Source organism: Vulpes vulpes, chromosome 7 (genome assembly GCF_048418805.1).
Source record: "Vulpes vulpes isolate BD-2025 chromosome 7, VulVul3, whole genome shotgun sequence".
NCBI classification, from domain to species: domain Eukaryota; kingdom Metazoa; phylum Chordata; class Mammalia; order Carnivora; family Canidae; genus Vulpes; species Vulpes vulpes.
The window spans coordinates 3,189,774-3,209,623 of record NC_132786.1 but is presented as its reverse complement, the minus strand read 5'-3'; the positions used below and the strand labels follow the sequence as shown (position 1 = coordinate 3,209,623).

The 19,850-nt window shown below is 40.5% G+C and overlaps 1 protein-coding gene across 1 annotated transcript in view; it reads left to right on the top strand.

Annotated features, from left to right (window-relative positions):
• CNTNAP2 (contactin associated protein 2) overlaps positions 1–19,850 on the top strand; it is a 1,945,511-nt gene that overhangs the window by 1,181,179 nt on the left and 744,482 nt on the right. The window contains exon 11 of the mRNA XM_072762802.1: positions 3,572–3,678. Within this exon, the coding sequence (XP_072618903.1) occupies positions 3,572–3,678 (107 nt within the window). The remainder of the gene's footprint in view (positions 1–3,571; positions 3,679–19,850) is intronic.

Genomic DNA, 19,850 nt, shown 5'->3' with positions numbered 1-19,850 from the left:
TCTGGAGCCCTTTGATCACATCAATTTGACACCTGCCAACTTCTCCCCTGCATAATCCTGATCCTGCTCAAGTAGTTCTCAAACTAGCCACAGTGAGAGCCATTGGGATTCAAGTTTGATGCAACTCAAACTTCCAAGCCAGGACCTGCTGTCAAACAAACTGTACATTTGGTAGTTTACTGGAGCAAGAGTCTGGATTTAAGACTAAAATCATATGTAATACTAATCCATACTTTTTGCAATTAAAGGGATGTTTTCTCCAAACTTCCTTCAGTCCCTTGGTAAAACTTTATGGCCATCACATTGCTCTAGTGCTTCAGTGGATCAGCCAGCAGGCTCTTACTGAGGGTAGACGAGGCACCTGTCATGCTAAGAACCATTAAGATAAAAACCCCTAAATGCAGAGTCTCACGGTTTAGAAGAGACAAGATGCTCAAGCAAATAATTACTAAACGTGATAACAGAGTCCAGGACCTATGCAAACGGTTTTATGGGAGTATGGGAGAAGAAATAAAGAGGAAGTGAGAAGAAAGATTAATTTGCATTTTGTTTTGGTTGGTGACTGCTCCCAACATTTAAAAAAATATATATATATAGTCATGAGGGATTAGGGTTCGAAATTACATTTGAACCGATTCCACTTGGAAATAAAACACACACACACACACACACAAAGAAATAAAACACCTCTCCCCATTAAGAACTAAATGCCAGTAATCGGCATAAGGATAATGTCTGTTTCAAAACTACAAATTATAGGGAACAGGCATTAAAAAATAGAATATTAAAAAAAACAAAAATAAAATAAAATATTAAAATCCCACTGAAATAAAAGATCACTTTTAAAGAAATCCTTAATACTGAATTTTAGGAGTTTGCAGTCAATCTCACTTGATGGTTATATGCTTCTCATGTGTGTGTAAGTACACAGTAGTCTTTTTTTTTTTTTTTATCATTGAGAGGTGGATTTTCTGCTTTGTGCATTATTTAGAGCACATTTAGATTCCAACCTGGTTTTCCCTTGCAACTCAGTACACTTCTGCACTCCTTCCCCCTGAATTAATTGATATAATGAGCTGATGTAAATTACTTTCACTATTAGGCTGAGCTAATATTAACCCACAACCATTTAGAAAGTAAATATACCACATAAAGGCATATACATACTGAATTCTGAACTGAAGTCTCGAGATTTTTTTTTTTTTTTTTTTGGTTTGCCATAATTTTGGAGCATCTGTCCCATTGCTTCATCCCATGATCTGGAGAATCAGGACGGTGGGTAGGAATTCTGCAGAGGGGCCTGTGCCTGGGTGCCTGTGCCTTGGACAGGAGGGCATGGTTCTGCCCCCCTGTCATTGCTTTCTCACTCTCCCTGCTGGGAACATTTCCAACATGTTAATTATAAAAATGCAGCTCTCCTTTTGAGGCCCTGGGGAAATGCTCTAAACTTTTTACTTATTTATATTCTACTCTTTATTTATATTCTTTTGATAGCTACTCTACTATCCATATTCCTGTAGCCTTTCCTATTCCTTTGATGAGTCATCAAACTCTGCCTGATGGTATATTTTGTGTGAATCTTACCTCCCACATCCACCCAGGTTAGAAGATCTTTGGAGAAGGACCCTCTGAGTAGCCTTGATAACACCAAGTTCAAATTCGCATGGAATATAAGTGCCTTTTTACCATAGAGTGGATTTTTCACCCCACTCCGTGATAATCCAACACTGTGCCTTTGCTTGTGTTGTATTTTTCCTATAATAACGCTCTTCCTCTCAGTTTCTTCTCTTATAATCCTGTCTGGTCATTGAGGCTCTACTTGAAAGCTTTATGGTGTGCCCAGAATCTACGTATGATCCCTCCATTGTGCATTATTTGCCCTTGATTATGGCATGTCTCATTTCCACCTCACATGATAGTTTTCACATCTGCAGAATATTTACTTTTGTTGGCTGTAGAGGTCTTGCAATCTTACTCATCTCCTGCTTCCCGTGGTGTTGTGCACATAGCAAGTGTTCAACAAATGTCTGTTGCATGAGTAAAGGTTTGCAAGGAGTTGTAGAGGAGCAGCATTCCTATGTGTGACTCAGAGGTTCCACGACAAAGGGGAGTGTGACTGATGGTGAATCAAGAATGAGGGTTGGCACATGTTGTCTCTGAAGCAATTCCTCCCAAATTTTGCAGAGGGAGGCTACCAGGGCATTATGACTAAGGGATCCCCTGCAGTATGGATCTCTTATCAATCGATTGCCTGTGGCCCACTATTATAGATGCTACTGTTTTATTTATTTTTATCTTTTTAAAGATTTTATTTATTTGAGAGAGAGAGATAGCGCACAGGCTGAGGGAAGGCCAGAGGGAGAGGGAGAAGCAGACCCTCTGCTGAGGAGGGAGCATGATGCGAACTCAAACCCAGGCCCCTGAGATCATGACCTGAGCTGAAGGCAGACACCCAACTGACTGAGTCACCCAGATGCCCCACTGTTTTAATCTGGGTGGACATTTCCGTTTTACAGATTTTTTTTATTAAAATCTTGAAATATTTTGTGAAAATTAATTCTTAACAATACTTTCATTGGTGAGCCTCTTTACCAGGACTATAAAGAATCAGGTTGTGGATAAGTGGCAGAGCGGAATTGGTAGGAGAAATAAGGGGAGAGGACTAGGAAAAAGGGAAGAATCTGCAGTTGAAACACGAGTGTTTCTGAACAGATTTCAACCTCATTGTTGTGAGGGTATAGGCAAGCGATCAAATTGTGCCCTGGAAGCTATGGTCCAGATATTCATGGCTCCCATATGTTGCCCCTCTGTTTCCTTCCTATTAATTATCTAGTTTATGAGCATTACCTCTAAACCTCAAAACTACTTATCAGATAGCTAAAATTACTCCATTTTTAAAATGAGAAACTGATATTGAGAAAGGTTAAACTCCATAGCCACAGTTGGTTACATAGTAAATAGAAAAACAAAGATTTGAACACAAAACTTGCATTTTTCCTCTATATTATTCTTGGTGCTGCTTTGGGTAGATAACCTGGCTTGCATTGCCCAGCAGGGCATATGGGGAGACATACAGAAGACTTAAAAATATTTTCTTGTAAGACAAACATATTCTCATTCCTGTTGCCATGACATTTCAAAAACTCAAATTGCTGTGAAAAACTCAGTGTTACCCCTTTTTGACTCGGTGTTGGCCTTGTTAAAGAATAGGGTGGGAAATGAAATGGCTGATCTTCCATCTTTACCAGGAAGAAATTCAGCTAGTGCCTTTGTTTTTGTGGAAAGGCAAAACAAAATGGATCTGTGATATGCAAATGAGCCTCTCCACTGTTTGTTAATTTCTACTGTTTACTCAAAAATGGGAAACACCAGGCTTGTGATACATCATCTTTTGTGCGCTTGGCACCTTCCATCATGGATCATATTAATCTGCTTAAACTAACAAGGATTAATTGCCTTAGTAAGTCAACCTGGCATTGAAATGATGTATTGCCCAGACAGCTTGGAATTTGGCCACTCATAAATCTCATTCGTGTGTTGGTTTATTTCTGTTTGTCTCTTTCTCTGACAGATGTGTGCCCAATCACTGTGAGCATGGCGGGAAGTGCTCGCAAACGTGGCACAGCTTCCAGTGCACTTGTGAGGACACGGGATACAGTGGGGCCACCTGCCACAACTGTGAGTGCCCATTCCTCTCACCCTCCCCTTTAATCGCCCAGACCCCAGGGCTTCAGCAACCTGGGAAATGCACCCTCTAATCACTTGATTCTAAAGAACCCAGATTTTGTTGTTGCTTCCTCAGAACAGTACTATAGTTGTCAAGATATATTCTCACGTGCCTAATGACCCAAAAAGAAGGACCAATGTTCCATAAACATGGTTGGGATTGGAATGCTGATCTTGGATTTGCCTCTGTGTGTCTATGCCATGTCTGGATAGATTGTTTGGGATTTTGTTTTAGTTATAATGTCTCCAATTGGATTCTCATTTATCAGCTCATCCGAGAGACAGAGTGTAATTTGAACATTTAGTGTCTGGAAAATAATTGTCTCATGCTCTATCATAACTATTCGGTCACATTTTTCAAATCAGAAAAATAAGTTAGAAAGTAAAGTCCATTAAGTTGTTATATCTAAAATAATAACACCAGAAGGCAAGTGTTTCTAAATATTGAAAGTAAAAAGTGGCACGCAAAGAGGATTAATAAAACACAGATGTGCCTTGTTTTACATAACTGATTTATAATGAAAAGTCAACGTTTATATTTTTGTAACTCAAAGAATATTTTTAAGTGAATGTTAACTCTGTAGTTTGTCATGTTAATTTTCCAAAAATCCATGGTTGTTTACAAAGCCCTTTCGGAAATAGATTTGCCATATAACGTATAGTTGAAAGAAGAAGTTCATCTGTGTGTGTGTGTGTGTGTGCGTGTGTGTCTGCACGCATGTGTGTGCACGCATGTGCATGCATATGTGTGTAGGGAGAGAGGAAGGGTGAGGGAAAGAGAAAGAGATCCAATTTTCAGTCTCCTCCCAATACGCTGGAAAACTGAAAATCTAATATCTAAACCCTATAATTATACAGATTTCTTTCATTCACTTCATTTTTAGGAAACAATACAAAAATATTACCAGAGAAGCATTCTGGGGATAATAAAAATGTGGTACAGCCCTCTGAGCCTTTCATATAGCTACTTGCAGCAATGCACAATAAAAAACTGTGTTTGGAATATAAGACCTCAACAAAGAAAAACGTTTGTAATTTATTGCATTTATTTTGGTTAGGAAGGTGTTTAAAAACAAGAGACAAAAATGCTCCTTAAAAAATTAACAGTGATAGAAGATGTATAAGAAAATAAAAATAGGCACTAGATTAATTTTTGGTAAAGTATTTCTATATGGGAATGTGAAAAAAGTATTTTAAGGAGTGAAAAACTAAACTGATACTGAAATTAGTAGAATAAAGGTATCATAACTAAAGTTGCTCCTTGCCAATCGCATCAAAATGTTAACTTTCAGCCTGTAATAGTCATTATATGATAAATGGTGTTTGGATTTGGTAACCTAGATAAAATTTCAAACCTTCACTCCACCAATGTAATTTATATATTGTGCTACAACTACCATCTTTAATGATTAGAGATCTTGTTCCTGAATATGAAAATTCTAACCAAAGACAAAGAACAAAAAAATTGGTGGAGACACAAGGGTTTCCTAACTCAGTGCCCACTCAATATTGAATTGAAAAAGCAAACTATTCTTTTATTTTCATAACTACTTCCTTCATTTAAATACACAGCAAAGAAAAACAAATTTTAAGAATATTAAATTTGTTTTAAATTTAAATACATGCTAGTGGCTGAATAGTTGAGTTTTGGGGGGTTTTTTGTTTGTTTGTTTGTTTGTTTTTTAAAGAGTAACAACTCCAACTATTAGAAATGCTCTCAGAATACTTAGGTTTGACCCTAGTGTCAATCTCTAAATGTAAAAAAGGGATATTATCTCCTCCCTTGTGCTCATTCCTACCTGTTCAGTGTTCTACTTTTGTTTAAAATTCATTTTAACATAGAAAGCCTGATCTCTTGTTGTCTTCTCTGAGTGAGGCCAAAATCTCGAAAATCAAGTGTGTGCATAGAGATTAGAGGGCCATGGTGCATAATTAAAGGCTTCAGTGACATTAATTGGGTGTGAGAAAATATTTACCTTGTAGCTTATTGAAAGGTATATGCTTCCAAATAAACTGAAAGATATGATATACCGCTCAGTTACTCCCATGGATGAGTTAAAAATTGGGAGGGGGGGGTCTGGTCCAGCATATATTAATGAAAAAAATATAATATACGCCATTCAACTTGATACAGAATGGACAATATTGCACTTTTACTTAGTGACTGCATGCATAGCAAGAGCATTGAAGTAAGAAGAAATTGCTTCTGATGCTAGCTATGAGGTTATCGTGCTGGGTGCCTTTGTAGCAAGTCATTTGACTTCTCGTGGACTCCCTTTATTCCTCTTGATGAAATGGCTACTGAGGTCTCTTATAGTTCTAAAAGCCAGTGAGCTGAGACTTCCAGTTGCTTTTTTCGTGTTCTCTGGTTTTGAATTTTGTTAGCGTTTTTAAATATTTTGCCTCATTATTCCCAGCAGAGGACCAAGGATCCCTTTAGAAAAAAAAAAAAAAAAAAAAAGAGGAGTTATGGTCATTTTATAATGGTACTACTTTAAAAAGGTGAAAAAACAGCTAACTAAAACATAGAGCTTGGCATAAGTAAATATTTCCTAGAGCTTTAAACATTACAATTAAGCTACTATTTCCATACATTTTCTACTCTGGTCCTGCTTGGTCAAGGTAAGACAGCTATTTCTCAGGAGAGGGATGATCATCCAGGCTAGCAGCTGGAGTCCAAGATGGAACTAGGAAGCCCTTTTTTGGATAGGTCACACCGCCTGAGTTTGAACTTGGCCCTGTCGCTTACCTGTAACCTTGGGCTACTTCAGTGTAATGCGTGCAGTGACCCCTGTCAAGACATCCTGAGATTAAATGAGTGGTTTAGGGAAGACATAGAAAATTGCTTTAGCATATATTAGTAATCAGTAAATTTTCACCAATTCATACCTTTCAGAACAAACATCCTTTGTTCTGAACTTCTGTACCAGTAGTTGTCCACATTCCACAATTTGTCACTTAATTTCACGCTGCCACTCATTGTGTCACATCCATAGCAGATTGTGTTTGAAGTGAATGATTTCCATAGGGTTTTTTTTTTTAGAAGAATCGAAGAGGATTACAAGTAATCTGGATGTGTCCTAGGCCTGTATCTATCTATCTGTTGGTCTGTAGGGCTCAGAGGGTTGTCATTACAAACCGCTCTCCTGAGGAGTCATGATGTCACCCTTTGGATGAGGAAATGCCACAGAGAAAGCCAGAGGTCAGATCACAGGAAAGGGCAAGCCAGTCTTCATTCTTCCAAACATTAAAAAGGTTAGTTTGTGACCAAATGATGCAAATACATTAAATTGTTGCAGTTTTATACTCTTTAGATTTTCCTATGCAGATATTCATTTTCAGGGAATGGGCTGCGGCTACTGACTAGTAGCATATTGAAACTTAAAATCGTGACAAAGACAGTAGAATGATCATGTTGAATAGTTTATCTTTTATGTTGACTTATCTTCATCCTCTCAAAAGTGTAATAATGTGTCTTTCTTGTGAGCGAAGCTTCATGTTTATAGTTACAGTATTTTTCTCTTCCTGGTGCTATCTAGACAATTAGTCTCCAAGCTTACTTCCCAATACTTCAGATGCTCTTTGGGATCTCGTTACCATCTCATGTCTTCCACAAGTGTTCCTTACACTTCATAATCATGGTGCTTGCCCATTTACATAAATTAAATACAAAGAGCAATCTCGTATCTTAGGGCTTAGTAGACTTTTTTTTTTTCTCATGATGCTGGATCCCATCTTCAACCCCAGTCTTCTACATATGATATTACTCTTAATTGGAACTGCCCTAAAAATCCCCAGAATATTCTCAATAATATGAAATTGTTGGCTGTCTTCACAAGCAAGAGGACATAACAGTTATAAGCAATGTTTTGGAGTGTCAATGTATATAAGAATTATTAAATACCAGATCTTCATCCTGTGAGAAAAATCTTTTTCCAGATCTTTGTTATTAACAGAGAGATTTTCACCTTGCCCAGATAAATAGACCTTGTTTCCAGAGGTAGGAAGAGGAGATAAACTGGAAAAGCTACATAGATGTCTTCCAATTTAATAATTTAAAAAAAAAATAAAAAATAATAATAATAATTTTTAAATTATGTGATTTCTGAGTTCTGAGATTATTAATAAGGTACTGATGTTGCCACAAAAATGCAAAACTTAAATTTTTACTAGCCAGTGTTAGAGGAAAAATTGAAATTGAAAAGGACAGTATCCTACATCCTGTAGTCTGGAGTTATTACTCTGTGTCCATAAATTTGTGAACCATAAATTACACTGCACCTTATTACTGCACACATGAAAAATACAGTGGATTTCAGTAATGCACACCATGTTATTTATAATCCATTATACTCATAAGTAATTGAATTCAAAGCATAATTTTTAAAAGGAAATGAATCCTACCTGCTTATAGTCACACTAACCTAGAACATAAACACCTAGATTTATTGGCAGTAAGAAATTTGGTGCTTCCATCTGTTTGGAACAACCACAGACTTAGGCATCAATGAAGACAACCTGGAATTTGAGCGTTGCAACCCCACCCCCCAACAAAAGAAGTGTTCACTAAAGAGAATCATGTCCTTAAAGAATTGGAATCCAGCTATAAATTCAACTGGCTTATAAGGACCTCCTCAAAATGGCTATGTTATTTTTTGTTTGTTTGTTTGTTTGTTTATTTATTTATTTATTTATTTATTTATTTATTTATGAGAGACAGAGAGAGAGAGAGAGAGAGAGAGGCAGAGACACAGGCAGAGGGAGAAGCAGGCTCCATGCAGGGAGCCAGACGTGGGACTTGATCCCGGGTCTCCAGGATCACGCCCTGGGCTGAAGGCGGCGCTAAACCACTGAGCCACCTGGGCTTCCCAGAATGGCTGTTTTTAACCTGTTTTTTCACCATACATTTCCTCCCTTTGTCTCTTCTGGTCTCCTTGGCCTCCTTTCACTTTTTCATGCATGCCTGTACCCTCGCACTGTTTCCACTCCCCTGTTACTGCCATACCACAGGACTTTTGCACATCCTCCCTCTCTCCTTTGTCTGGTATATTCCTATTCAACCTTCAAATTTCAGTTCAGTAGCTACCTCCTAAAGAAAGTTTTCTGTAATCCTGTAATTAGGTCAAATTCTCTTATTCTCAGATATGTCTTAGCACCGGTGATGATTGTGATTTGATATTTATTATTTGTGATTCTTTAATACTTGACCATAATATCTGAGATAAGATGGTGCCAGGTTCTGTTCACCATTTTATTCCCAAGGCCCACCCAACATATATTATGTGCTCAGTGAATGCACACTGAATCAGTGCATGAATGGCAAAGAATGTAAAAAGCATCAATACCTTTTTAAAAACCAATGTCCTTTATACAAATTCATGAATATAGTGAAGCAATGAAGAAAGAGAACAAGTTAAAGGGACAAAAGGAAAGCAAGAGGAGGGCAGATAATAAAGGGAGAGTTAGTGGAAGGCTAAGAGGGTAGTGATAGTTGCAACAGCGGAAACAACCACAAGAGGTGTAAAGTTATAAGAAATTATAGGAGCAAACAAGCTTGCACAGTTGAAATAATCATGAGGAAAACATTGTGCCATGTGTGTCTGTTAAGGCACGTTCATTAAAGTGGCTTATGGGGGATACGTAGTGATGGTCACAAAGTAAGTTCAGTAACAAAATGGTATCTCCAATAAGAAAGTGCAGTCAGCTAGTGTACTGGATGGTTGTATGAGCTATTCTAGAATAGATGCAGATACATTTAAATATAGACGAGTGAATGACAAAAAAAAAATTGAACTAGTGCAAAATTTGAAGATGAACATAATCCTTTCATTTTTCGTGGAATATCATGTGTACATTCTTGCTATTTGAAAAAATTACAGAGAAGGAGAAGAACTCAGAATTGGAAATTCATTGTCCTGATGTCAAATCCTCAGATCCTCGGGCTATATAGCCAACGTTCTTTTGCCATCAGCTGAGTTTTCTTAGTTGTAGGACAGTAACTCTGTCCCAAAACTATAAACCCACTGTTTCCTGAAACTCTCTTAGCATATTAGCCCAAAATTGACTTACACGCATAAAGGGTGAAGTCAGCACTTCCAGGACATGATGCTGCCCTCTCGTAGCAACAAAATGAGAATTATTGGATTTAATCGCCTTCCGCCCACCTCCTTTTTTTTTTCCTCCTCTTCGCTGTCTTGGCTTTGTGTTTGGAACAATCATTTAACCTCTCTGAACTTCCTCTGGAACCACCAATGAAATACTGTCTCTTAAAGGGTTTTGTAAATTTAGAAAACATTTGGTATCATCTTGTAACTTTTATTGTACCACTAAGTCTTTAAAAACAGTGAAAGTTTTGTCTGATTAGAAGTAGCATCAGGTTACGGAGCACTGATATAGTTGATTCTCAAGGAAAAGATCAGAGGGTGCCTCAATATTTAAGCCAATACTCACTGAAAAGATAAAAGGCTTTATTAGCAAATATAATGGCTACACATTCTGATTTACATTCATAGGGCGAATCTGCTCTTTCTTTTTTATTCTTTTTTTTTTTTTGAATCTGCTCTTTCTAATCTAGACACAGCATTAAGTAACTAGATTGTGCTTCTTTGTTATCAAGTGAACAATTACCAGTCCCCCAATTTTACTTCCCTCTCATCCTTTGCATTCTTATACCATGACCTACTTCAGATGCTCAGTGTGTCTCTGTTATTAAGGAATGGATCCTTTGTCATTAAGGAGGGGCCCCAGAGCACGACCATGGGACCATAGGACACATAAGGGCTATACTCCTACCATCACTTATTCGCTTTTTGTCCATATTTTACCAATATGTTGAGAGTGGACTCCATTCTGCTTATGGGATAGATGCTGGAATGTGGAGAAGAGAAATAAGACGGAAGGATGTAGTGTTAATAGCTCCCTCCAAAAAAGTGTATCCTTTCATTTAAAAAAATGTAAAAGCCTTTAGGGGCACCTGGGTGGCTCAGTCAGTTAAGTGTCTGACTTTGGCTCAGGTCATGATCTCCAGAGTTCTGGGATAGACCCCAGAGTTGGGAAGCCCACTTATCCCCCCTGTACTCGTCCCCCCTCCATGCCTGTGTGTGCTCGCTCTCTCTCAAATAAATTAAAATCTCTTTTAAAAAAAATAAAATAAAAGCTCTTATAATCTTAACTCATTCATGTATCTTTGGCTCGTTAGGATTGTGAACTGAGGATAAATTGTCCTGTATGCTTACCTCTTATGGTCTAAGTTGCCACTTTTCATTTTACAAAAAGTGTGGAAATGTAATTACTTGGGAAATTACTTAATTTCCCACAGATTCTTTGTAATTCTAAGCAATCGTTTCGTCTTTTCAGATTATATCGTCAGATTATCTATTTATTTCTGCTTCTTTTTCTTACCAGATGGGCTGGGAGAGATCAATCGGGTGAGCAGTAATCGGCTCCAGCACAGTGCTCAGTGGGGGAAGTGGTTTACAGTGGACTGTGTGGGATAACAGGAACAATAAGCCCTTGTTGGCGGTGTCTGTTCTCTAGATGAGAAGCTCACCTTCTCACCAAAGCCGAAGCATTTGGGGAAAAAGGGAAAGGACAAGTGGTGTCACTTCCTGAAATCACACTGATTTACAAAAAGAAACAATAATCCCAGCAGCTCCTACACTCCCATTTTCACCTGGCATCTGCAGATAGAGTGAGATGGAGAGACATGGGAAAGTGCCACCTTTGTAGAAACGTTGGAAGGGGATTTAGAGGCCGTTCTGTCTTTCAGCCACAACCAAATAAATTACATTGGATTAAAATAGTACAGGTCATTTGGAGAAACACAGCCCAAGGACCTTTACATTTTCTAAGGCAGCCCAAATTTCAAATTAATCCCTTCTTTTATGCCTTGCTTTGGAAAGATGGCTAAGATTAAACCCAGAGAGAAAGGATTTCATTTCAGTTTTACAAAGACTTTTTCAATAGTTTCAAAAATATATCTTTCTCTTTGAATAAAAAGCCTTTGCAAAAAGTTGATCTACGAATGCATATTAAAAAGCAGCCTGCCATAGAGACGAGCCATGAACCTGTGAACTGCACAGAGGCTATAAAATGCCAGTGCTCCGTCTCATCTCCAGGGAGGTGACATTGTTCATTAAACTCCTGGTTGAATCCCAGTGACTGTCTCAGCCAAGGTTCTGAGCAAAGAGAAAAAGGAATAGAAAACACTCACCTCTACACCTTCGCCAAGTTCGGTTAAGGGAGAGAGAAGATAGAGGGGAAGCCTGATTCTTGGCAGATAAAGGACACTTCAGAGAGTTTTGTATCTACTCAAAAAAAAAAAAACAACAACAAAAAAAGGAGAATTAAAGTTAAAGATAGTATGTACCTCTCCTTTGTTCCTTCCAACATCTCCCAAGTCAAAGGATTTCTTGCTTTCATATTGACATTAGTCACTGTGCCCCTCCTGTCAGTCTTTGGCTTTACAAATTCACAGTTTAGGATTACCTCTAATTCATAGATGGGCCCGATGCATTCGATGATATAATATGTCCATTTCGTATGTAGTGCACTCTGTGGATCACAGAAATAGAGACAAGAACCTGCTTCTTTTTGAGGTAGAGACACTGGCTAAAAAAAAAAAAAAAAAAAAAAGGAAGACAGACAAACAGGGAGCATTAATACGTCAGTAGCAGGTAACGTGCTGATGTGCCCAACTGGTACAAAGGCCAGTATGTATAACATGGGAGGGAGAACAATGTGGACCAAGGTGGATGGGGAAGGGTTCCAGGATCAGCCGAAACCTGCCAAAGCCCTTGCTTGATTGGTTGGGAATGAAGATCGGAATTGATGGGGGGAGGGATGGGGATGGGACAGCAGAGACAAAGTTTGAGAGCAGAAGGAACCGTGGGCCATGGAGAAGCTCGCTCGTGAAAGGGGCCCGCCTCTGGAGCCCACAAACTGTCATGAGAATGCTCGTTCAGATTTGTACATGTCTCATGAAACTGGGAAAGTTGTAAAACCCCTTCTGGGTTCCTATTTGAGTGCTGTGCTGCTGGAGCCAGGATTGTTAAAAGTTCAGGACTTTTGTAGGCTGGTTGTTAAGGCTCGGGCGTTTGAACCAGCTATAGCAGGAGGATTTGCCCCATGGAAATGAGCAAGCCCAACCAACCCAGACTCTTGCTTGTAAGGCTGGTTTACCAGAATCCTGCTGCCCTGATTCATTCTTAATTAAGCAAGAGCTATAGTATCTGCCTACACACCTTGTTGTGTAGGATACCGGGAACGTGTAAAATGCCTAACACGGTTAGAATTAACACAGATGACGCTCAAGAGATGACAGCTACGGTGTCAAATGTAATGTTGTGAAGAGATTGGTCTCAGAGTAACGGCAGGATGTAGGACAGGTAGGGGCCCTTCACTACCTCAGCGCCGAAGCATACTTCAGGCGTGATTCCTCATCACCTGTGTTTAGCACAAAACAACTTCACTTTTGTTCTTTAGAAGAAAGAGTTGAGCTCCTCTCACTACATGAATCCATAAAAGACATTAAAGTCTTCCTTAACACACTATTGGCTTATGGATATTTCTGAGCTACGGGGGACTGGTAAGATCCTGGAACAATGTGCAGGGAGCATTTATGAAGGGCCATTGGGTGATGTAGTGTCATTCAACTGTCAACATTTCTTTTACCAAAGGCGACAGAAATGGCTTTTTGTTAGTAGCTTTGCCTCAACTGTTTAGAGTATAATCTAAGGTAACAGCTGACCAACAATTAGCTCAGTGAGGATACAAAACTAGTTTTAAGATCGCTTTATGATTTTGACCTAAATCTAAAGAATGAGCAGCTTTCTCCTGTCAGGATCACCTCTCATCTGTGACTCAGCTCTGTCAAATCTCTGTTTCTTAAATTAAAGATAACACTTGGTTTGGTTTGCTAATAAGCTCTCTAAGAATACAACTACCTGTAACGAATCTAGTGATTTTTATTTTTTTCACTGTTCACTTGACAAAAACCTGAAGGTTGAATGATTGGTCTCTGTTTTGTTTTTTCAACATTGTGCATGGGGAACAAAGAACTCTCTTCCTTTCTTTTGTTGTAATGACTGGGTTCTGCTTTTCTTCCCTCTTTCCAAGCCCTCCTGGCAAAAGAACGTATAGTTCAGATTGTTGGGATCTGGAATGAAAATGTTGATCTACCCAAATAAGTCCTTCTGTTATATTTGTTGTAGACAGCTAATGCCACTAAAGGCAAAAGTTTCCCATGGAAATCGAAGCAGTTTCCAAGGAAATTTTGCTGGTTCGCATTTTTTGAAGAGTTTTCACATTTGACTGCTTTCAAATTTTAGTATAATATTTTATTTGAAAATATTTTACCTTAGCCAAGGGCAAATGAAATACTATAAATGGATTTGACTAAAAAAAAAAAAAATACAATCTTCATGTAAAGCAAGAGAAAGGTCTAATGGTTTGCATCTCCTTGGTCTCATTATATGATTTTGTTCCAAAGCTACCATGGTGGCTCCCGCCTGCAAAATATGCCTAACCTATTCTTGAAAGACCTTTCTTGCCATCACAGATGCCAGCACCAAATGCCAAAGTTGGCACCTACAAAATCGCTGTCATTACTCATTAGCAGGCATCAAAATGTCCTAATAATACCTTTTGCCACTATCCAATCCTGTGGAGACATCAGTTAAACGTGTCTTGCTTGCCAAGTCATGTGACCAGCTTTCACTGTACTAGATAAAGCCAAGTGAGACCATCCGGGTAGACTGGATAAAAAAACACCTTGAACAGTTTGGCTGGGGAAAGAGAAATTCTTTCCATCCGTGTTACTGCAATGGAATTCATGACTCTAGAAAACCCTATGTTTTTCCTACCATATGGCTGTCTGTTGCTCAGTTGCCCTACTTAGAGAACAATCGAGTGTTCAATGGAAGGCATGTTCCCACTCAGAAAATAACCAACATATTAAGACTTCTTTATGGTTTCAGTGACCTAGATATAGATTTCCTGAACAAATAAAACCTGAATTTTATCAGGCCAGATTGAGTACCTGAAGCTAGGTAAATGGAGCAAGCTTTGTTGATTCATTGTCCAAAAGGATTATTTTTCCCTCCTTTGTATAAATTCTTTAAATCAAGCTGGTTTAAGTATGTGAGAGAGAAGAAAGCATCCTGAACTCCTGCAGGGGAGAGAAGATCCCGATGCGGCAGCTCTGGGAGAGGAGTATGGAACTGCACATTTATTAGATGTCCTTGGGACGGCAGGTAGGAAAGTCCAGACAGCAACACTTGCTTCCATGTTACTGGTGGGAGCATCTACTACCCTATGATCACCGCCCCAACTCCCCAGACCTGAGCTATTGCAGAAAATCTCCTGTTGTCTTGGCTGGCCATGTGGCCAATTAGCCACAGAGCCGGTCATCCCGAGGGTGCTGAAGTGGAACAGAGCCTGGGAGAGGGAGCAGAATCAGTGATGGGTGACGGAAGGGCAGTGATTGCAAAACGAACCCTCATCAAATCCCTGCTGCATCCACTGCTTGGGATATGCTTTCCACCATCACCGAGTGAAATGGAGAATCAGATCTGTGATGCAGCCCTCACTTTGCCTCAGTGCCCTCGCCACAGCTCCACTGCGTAGAGGGCATCCTCACTGAGCTCACCTCTGCAGCCTGACCTAGGTGTGGGGGCCAACAGGTGTCTTAGAAATAAAAAAATTATGATACAGAATGATTCACTGGGCTGGAATAATGTGGAAGACAAATATATTGAGAAGCCATTGAAATGCTATTAGCAATCACAGAAGAGTTTATTAATAGAAAACATTTCCCCATATCTCCTACACGTACAGATCAGATGCTGAAAGAACTCGTTCATAGTAAAAGCATATTTGTTGAAAGCCCAAGTCACCTGTTCACCGTATAAAAATGTCTAAGGGATTTTGAATCAGGATTCAGTCTGCATTCAGCCACTACTTTTTCTGTCTTCACCCTAAGCTTCCCACATACCACCTGTCTTAGATGAGATAAATGAACGTGAGGGCCTAAACTCTACCACAGGTGGTACCTTAGCCAAGGAGTGGATTCTCTTTGACACTTGATTAACATCAATTTCACACATGATCATAAAAAAAATTAATCTGCATAAACTGTAATTTTCATGCTGGGATCATTTAGATTCCAGCAGTCTCTGTATTGATTGGGTTTAAGCAAACTATTTCCATTGCGCTTCTTTAACGAGGATGCCATACTGGAGTCTTGGGGAACCTCTTGCTTTTCAAAAGTACAACAAATAGAACTTCCGGTGGTTGGGAAGATGGGCTTGCTATCAAAAATCAAGGCAAATATACGGAGTTTGAGGAAGAGCAACGTGGTAGATATTTTGAGATTCTAGTGATACACTAGTGTGTCAAGATTAGAGACCACACCTCAAAAAGATAAATGGATGCCCTGAAATGTTGCCTTTTTACAGTCTTCTTCTCGGAATATCTGCAGCCACTCCATTTTCCTGAATTTTGTCCCGATTCCCATTCCCAGTATGTGGCTACCTGCCACTTTTCAACCAAAAGAGGAAGACTTTAAGCAGGGATGATGGGTGGAGAGAACACGAAGGTGGCTGTTTTGCGACGTGGCCCTGACAAGTTGATTATATATTGGGAGATGTAGTAGAGAAGCCACGTCCCAGTTGCTGACATTCGTCCCCATGGATGTTCATAACCTGACAGCAGCTGCCGTGGGAGTGCGTTAGGGAACCTCAGAGAAACCCAGAGGTAAACATTCACTTGCTCATGGGTGTGTGTGAACGCAGGTGCTTCCGAGGAGTCTCAGCGCCAATTAATTACAATCACCCCATTCTGTAGAGACAATATAAAATCATTTCAAGGTGTTTTGAAACTTCAGGAAGAGAGTGCATTTATTTTAAAAATTTGCAGTTCAGGGGATCCCTCAGTGGTGCAGCGGTTTGGCGCCTGCCTTTGGCCCAGGGCGCGATCCTGGAGACCCAGGATCGAATCCCACATCAGGCTCCCGGTGCATGGAGCCTGCTTCTCCCTCTGCCTATGTCTCTGCCTCTCTCTCTCTCTGTGACTATCATAATTAAATAAAAAAAAAAATTTGCAGTTCAGATCTGTGATGTCATAATATCAGTGTGTGTGCATATACCATCTGTGTGCTAGGTAGACTTTACCTTATGAATCAGAAAGGTCCATTCTCTATTTATTTTATTAAAGATTTTATTTATTTATTCAGGAGAGACACAGAGAGAGGGGCAGAGACACAGGCAGAGGGAGAAGCAGGCTCCATGCAGGGAGCCGGACGTGGGACTCGATCCCGGGTCTCCAGGATCAGGCCTTGGGCTGAAGGCAGGTGCTCAACCGCTGAGCCAACGGGGCTGCCCAGAAAGGTCCATTTGCAAGGCACTTTTGGTTACTGGAAATGTGTCCTTTGCTACCCAATTTTGGATCTGATTGAATATGCATTACACACATATTGCAAGTGTGCACGGATGCAAACTTGAAGCAAGTGATCAGAGGCTGACTTTTTGTAGGCTAACTCTTTTGACTTGGTTGCTCGTCCATAAAACACTAATGCCATATACAGTTCTCACACAGACTTTCCTCCTCTCTGCAGAGGATGGAGACCCAAACGCTGCAAAGCTCGCTGTGGGCGCCTGGCTCGGAAACAGTTCTCTCAGCACTCTCCTGACATTATTAATGGCCCTGATGTACAAACCCAGAATAAAATAGAATTAAAATCCAAAGTTAATTTCAAGCTCCATTAGAAATTAAAGGTGTTGGGAAAGAAATCAATATTTGCCCAGTGCAAAATGACTAAATTCAAAGCAATTAATTCTATTATTTTGTAACTTCTAAAAAACGATAAAAGACCCTCAAACTATAAAACGTTGCCGTGCTCACACATATACAGGATATGTGACTAAAAATAATGACAAGGATTTCCAGAAGCAACATGCAAAAATCTATTTTATTACTTTGTAGCCATACCATGTAGTATACACACTAAAATGTGTGTCTTAAAATAGAGCCAATTATTCTGTACAATCCGTGGCTATTTCCAGCAATTACCAACTCTCAGCTGTAAATCTGGGAGGATTTAAGGGGCAGGAACAATGCAAAAGAGCAAAGAGATTTATGTAAATGGAATAAATGTATCCGTTTCCTTAATTTTACTTCCTCTTTCTTCCAGCTTCTTCTTAAGTATTGCTGTAGATTAACAAACAAATGACCTTAAAACGCTGTAGTTCCAACTAGTACAAAATATTTCGCGACCTGTAGGGTTGTAGGTCATAACAAAACGTCAAAGTAACCATCAGCAAGAACTGTTTCATGTCGGAATCGCTGCCGCTACTTCCCTGCCATGCCTTTTGGGTTCAGACCTTGTAATGAGGATGTGTCACTTGATCCCTCCCCATGTGGAGAAGAAGCCTCACGAGAAGGGGCTCTGGCATCAGTGACCATTTCGGCATCTGGGGCGAACGCCCATCAAAGGTAACGTGGGGCAACCACTGCTTTGCTTAGGAAACATCATAAGGCTTCTGGTTCAGTCCTCCTCTTCTGGTGATAAAAACAGTCAATGTGATTAAGGCTTAATAGCAATAGAGGGGGGGCGGCGCCTGGGTGGCTCAGTGGTTGAGCATCTGCCTCAGGTCATGATCCCGAGGTCCTGGGATCAAGTCCCGCATCAGGCCCCCTGCAGGGAGCCTGCTTCTCCCTCTGCCTGTGTCTCTGCCTCTCTCCGTGTGTCTCTCATGAACAAATAAATAAAATCTTAAAAAAAAAAAAAAGCAATAGACACGCAGCCAGGCCCCCCGGGGCCACTCGAAGACTTGTCCACAGGAGCAGAGGGAGTAGCCACTGACAACAGCCTCACTCTTCCAATGGCTAATATTCAACTCCTTGACTTTTGAAAATGTTACCTTGCTTCCTGTGACACTTTGAAGGAGAGTGGGTGCTGGAGTTAGACAGCCTGGGGTGCCAGCCCCTGTCAGTGCGTGTGCTCCAAGGTGGTGACTCAGCCTCCCTGATCCTCACTTTCCTCTCCTGTGTAAGAAAAATAATACTTAGCTAGTGAGGTTTCTTCTTTCTTTCTTTCTTTCTTTTTTCTTTCTTTCTTTCTTTCTTTCTTTCTTTCTTTCTTTCTTTCTTTCTTTCTAGAATTTAGAATGCAGGTGAAGTGGGTATTCATTACTCTGGACACCACGGGCCCTCACCTGGGGTGGCCCATGGAGCCGCCCTCCCGGGCCCTCCCTCGCCCTCTGCTGTCAGCCCGGCTCTGGGACACCTGTCACAGTGCTCGCAGGCCAACGCCAGGGGAAGGCAGTAATAAAATGTCACATTAGAGTCCGGAGCTACGGAGATGGAGTAGGAATGGAGTGACAAGTGTTTAAGGACTGTGACTCTTTCTGCACATTGCTTGTGAGTGCCTCCAGATAGTCTGGGGACGTCTTCCCTCACTCTCTCCCCTCCTGATGCTGGGGGGGCTCTCAATGTGGCTCCCATCTTCCCAGGCCACTGAACCTGCTCTCATCAGTGACTTCCACGTTGGCCAGTTGATGCTAATCTATTTAAATGGGGCTTCTGTGTTTGCTTGTTGCTTGCTTGCTCCTTCTAGCAGTTTCCTTTGTTCTCTGAGGCTCACCTTCTTCCTTTGGCTCTGTTTGATCGGTGCCCTCGTTTCCAATCTGTGTCCCACCTCACTCTCCAGCTTAGTCCTCAGGCTTCCCTTCTCACTTGTGCACCTCCCCTGAATGCCTCTAACCATGTCTTCAACTTCCGTTTACATGGTGAAAATTCCTTCACCTGTGTAGCTAGCCCAGAACATTCTGCCGGATCCATGAAACTGCCTAATGGACAGTGACTGGCACCCAGTAGGGACTTAATGAATATTTGTTGAATGTGTGAACATCCCAGTATCCTACATGTTATATTCATCTCCTCATTCCACCTGCCTTGCTCGTCCTCCTGTCATACCAAGGCACCTGAATGACCCATTGCAAACCGGGTCACTCGAAAACCCCCACATCTGATCAGTCCCCGAGTTCAGCATGTTCTCCCACTGGGATATCGTCTGTGCCCCACCTTCCCCTTGGGGGCTGTGTCTGAGCCCTGGCCCTCCTCACTCC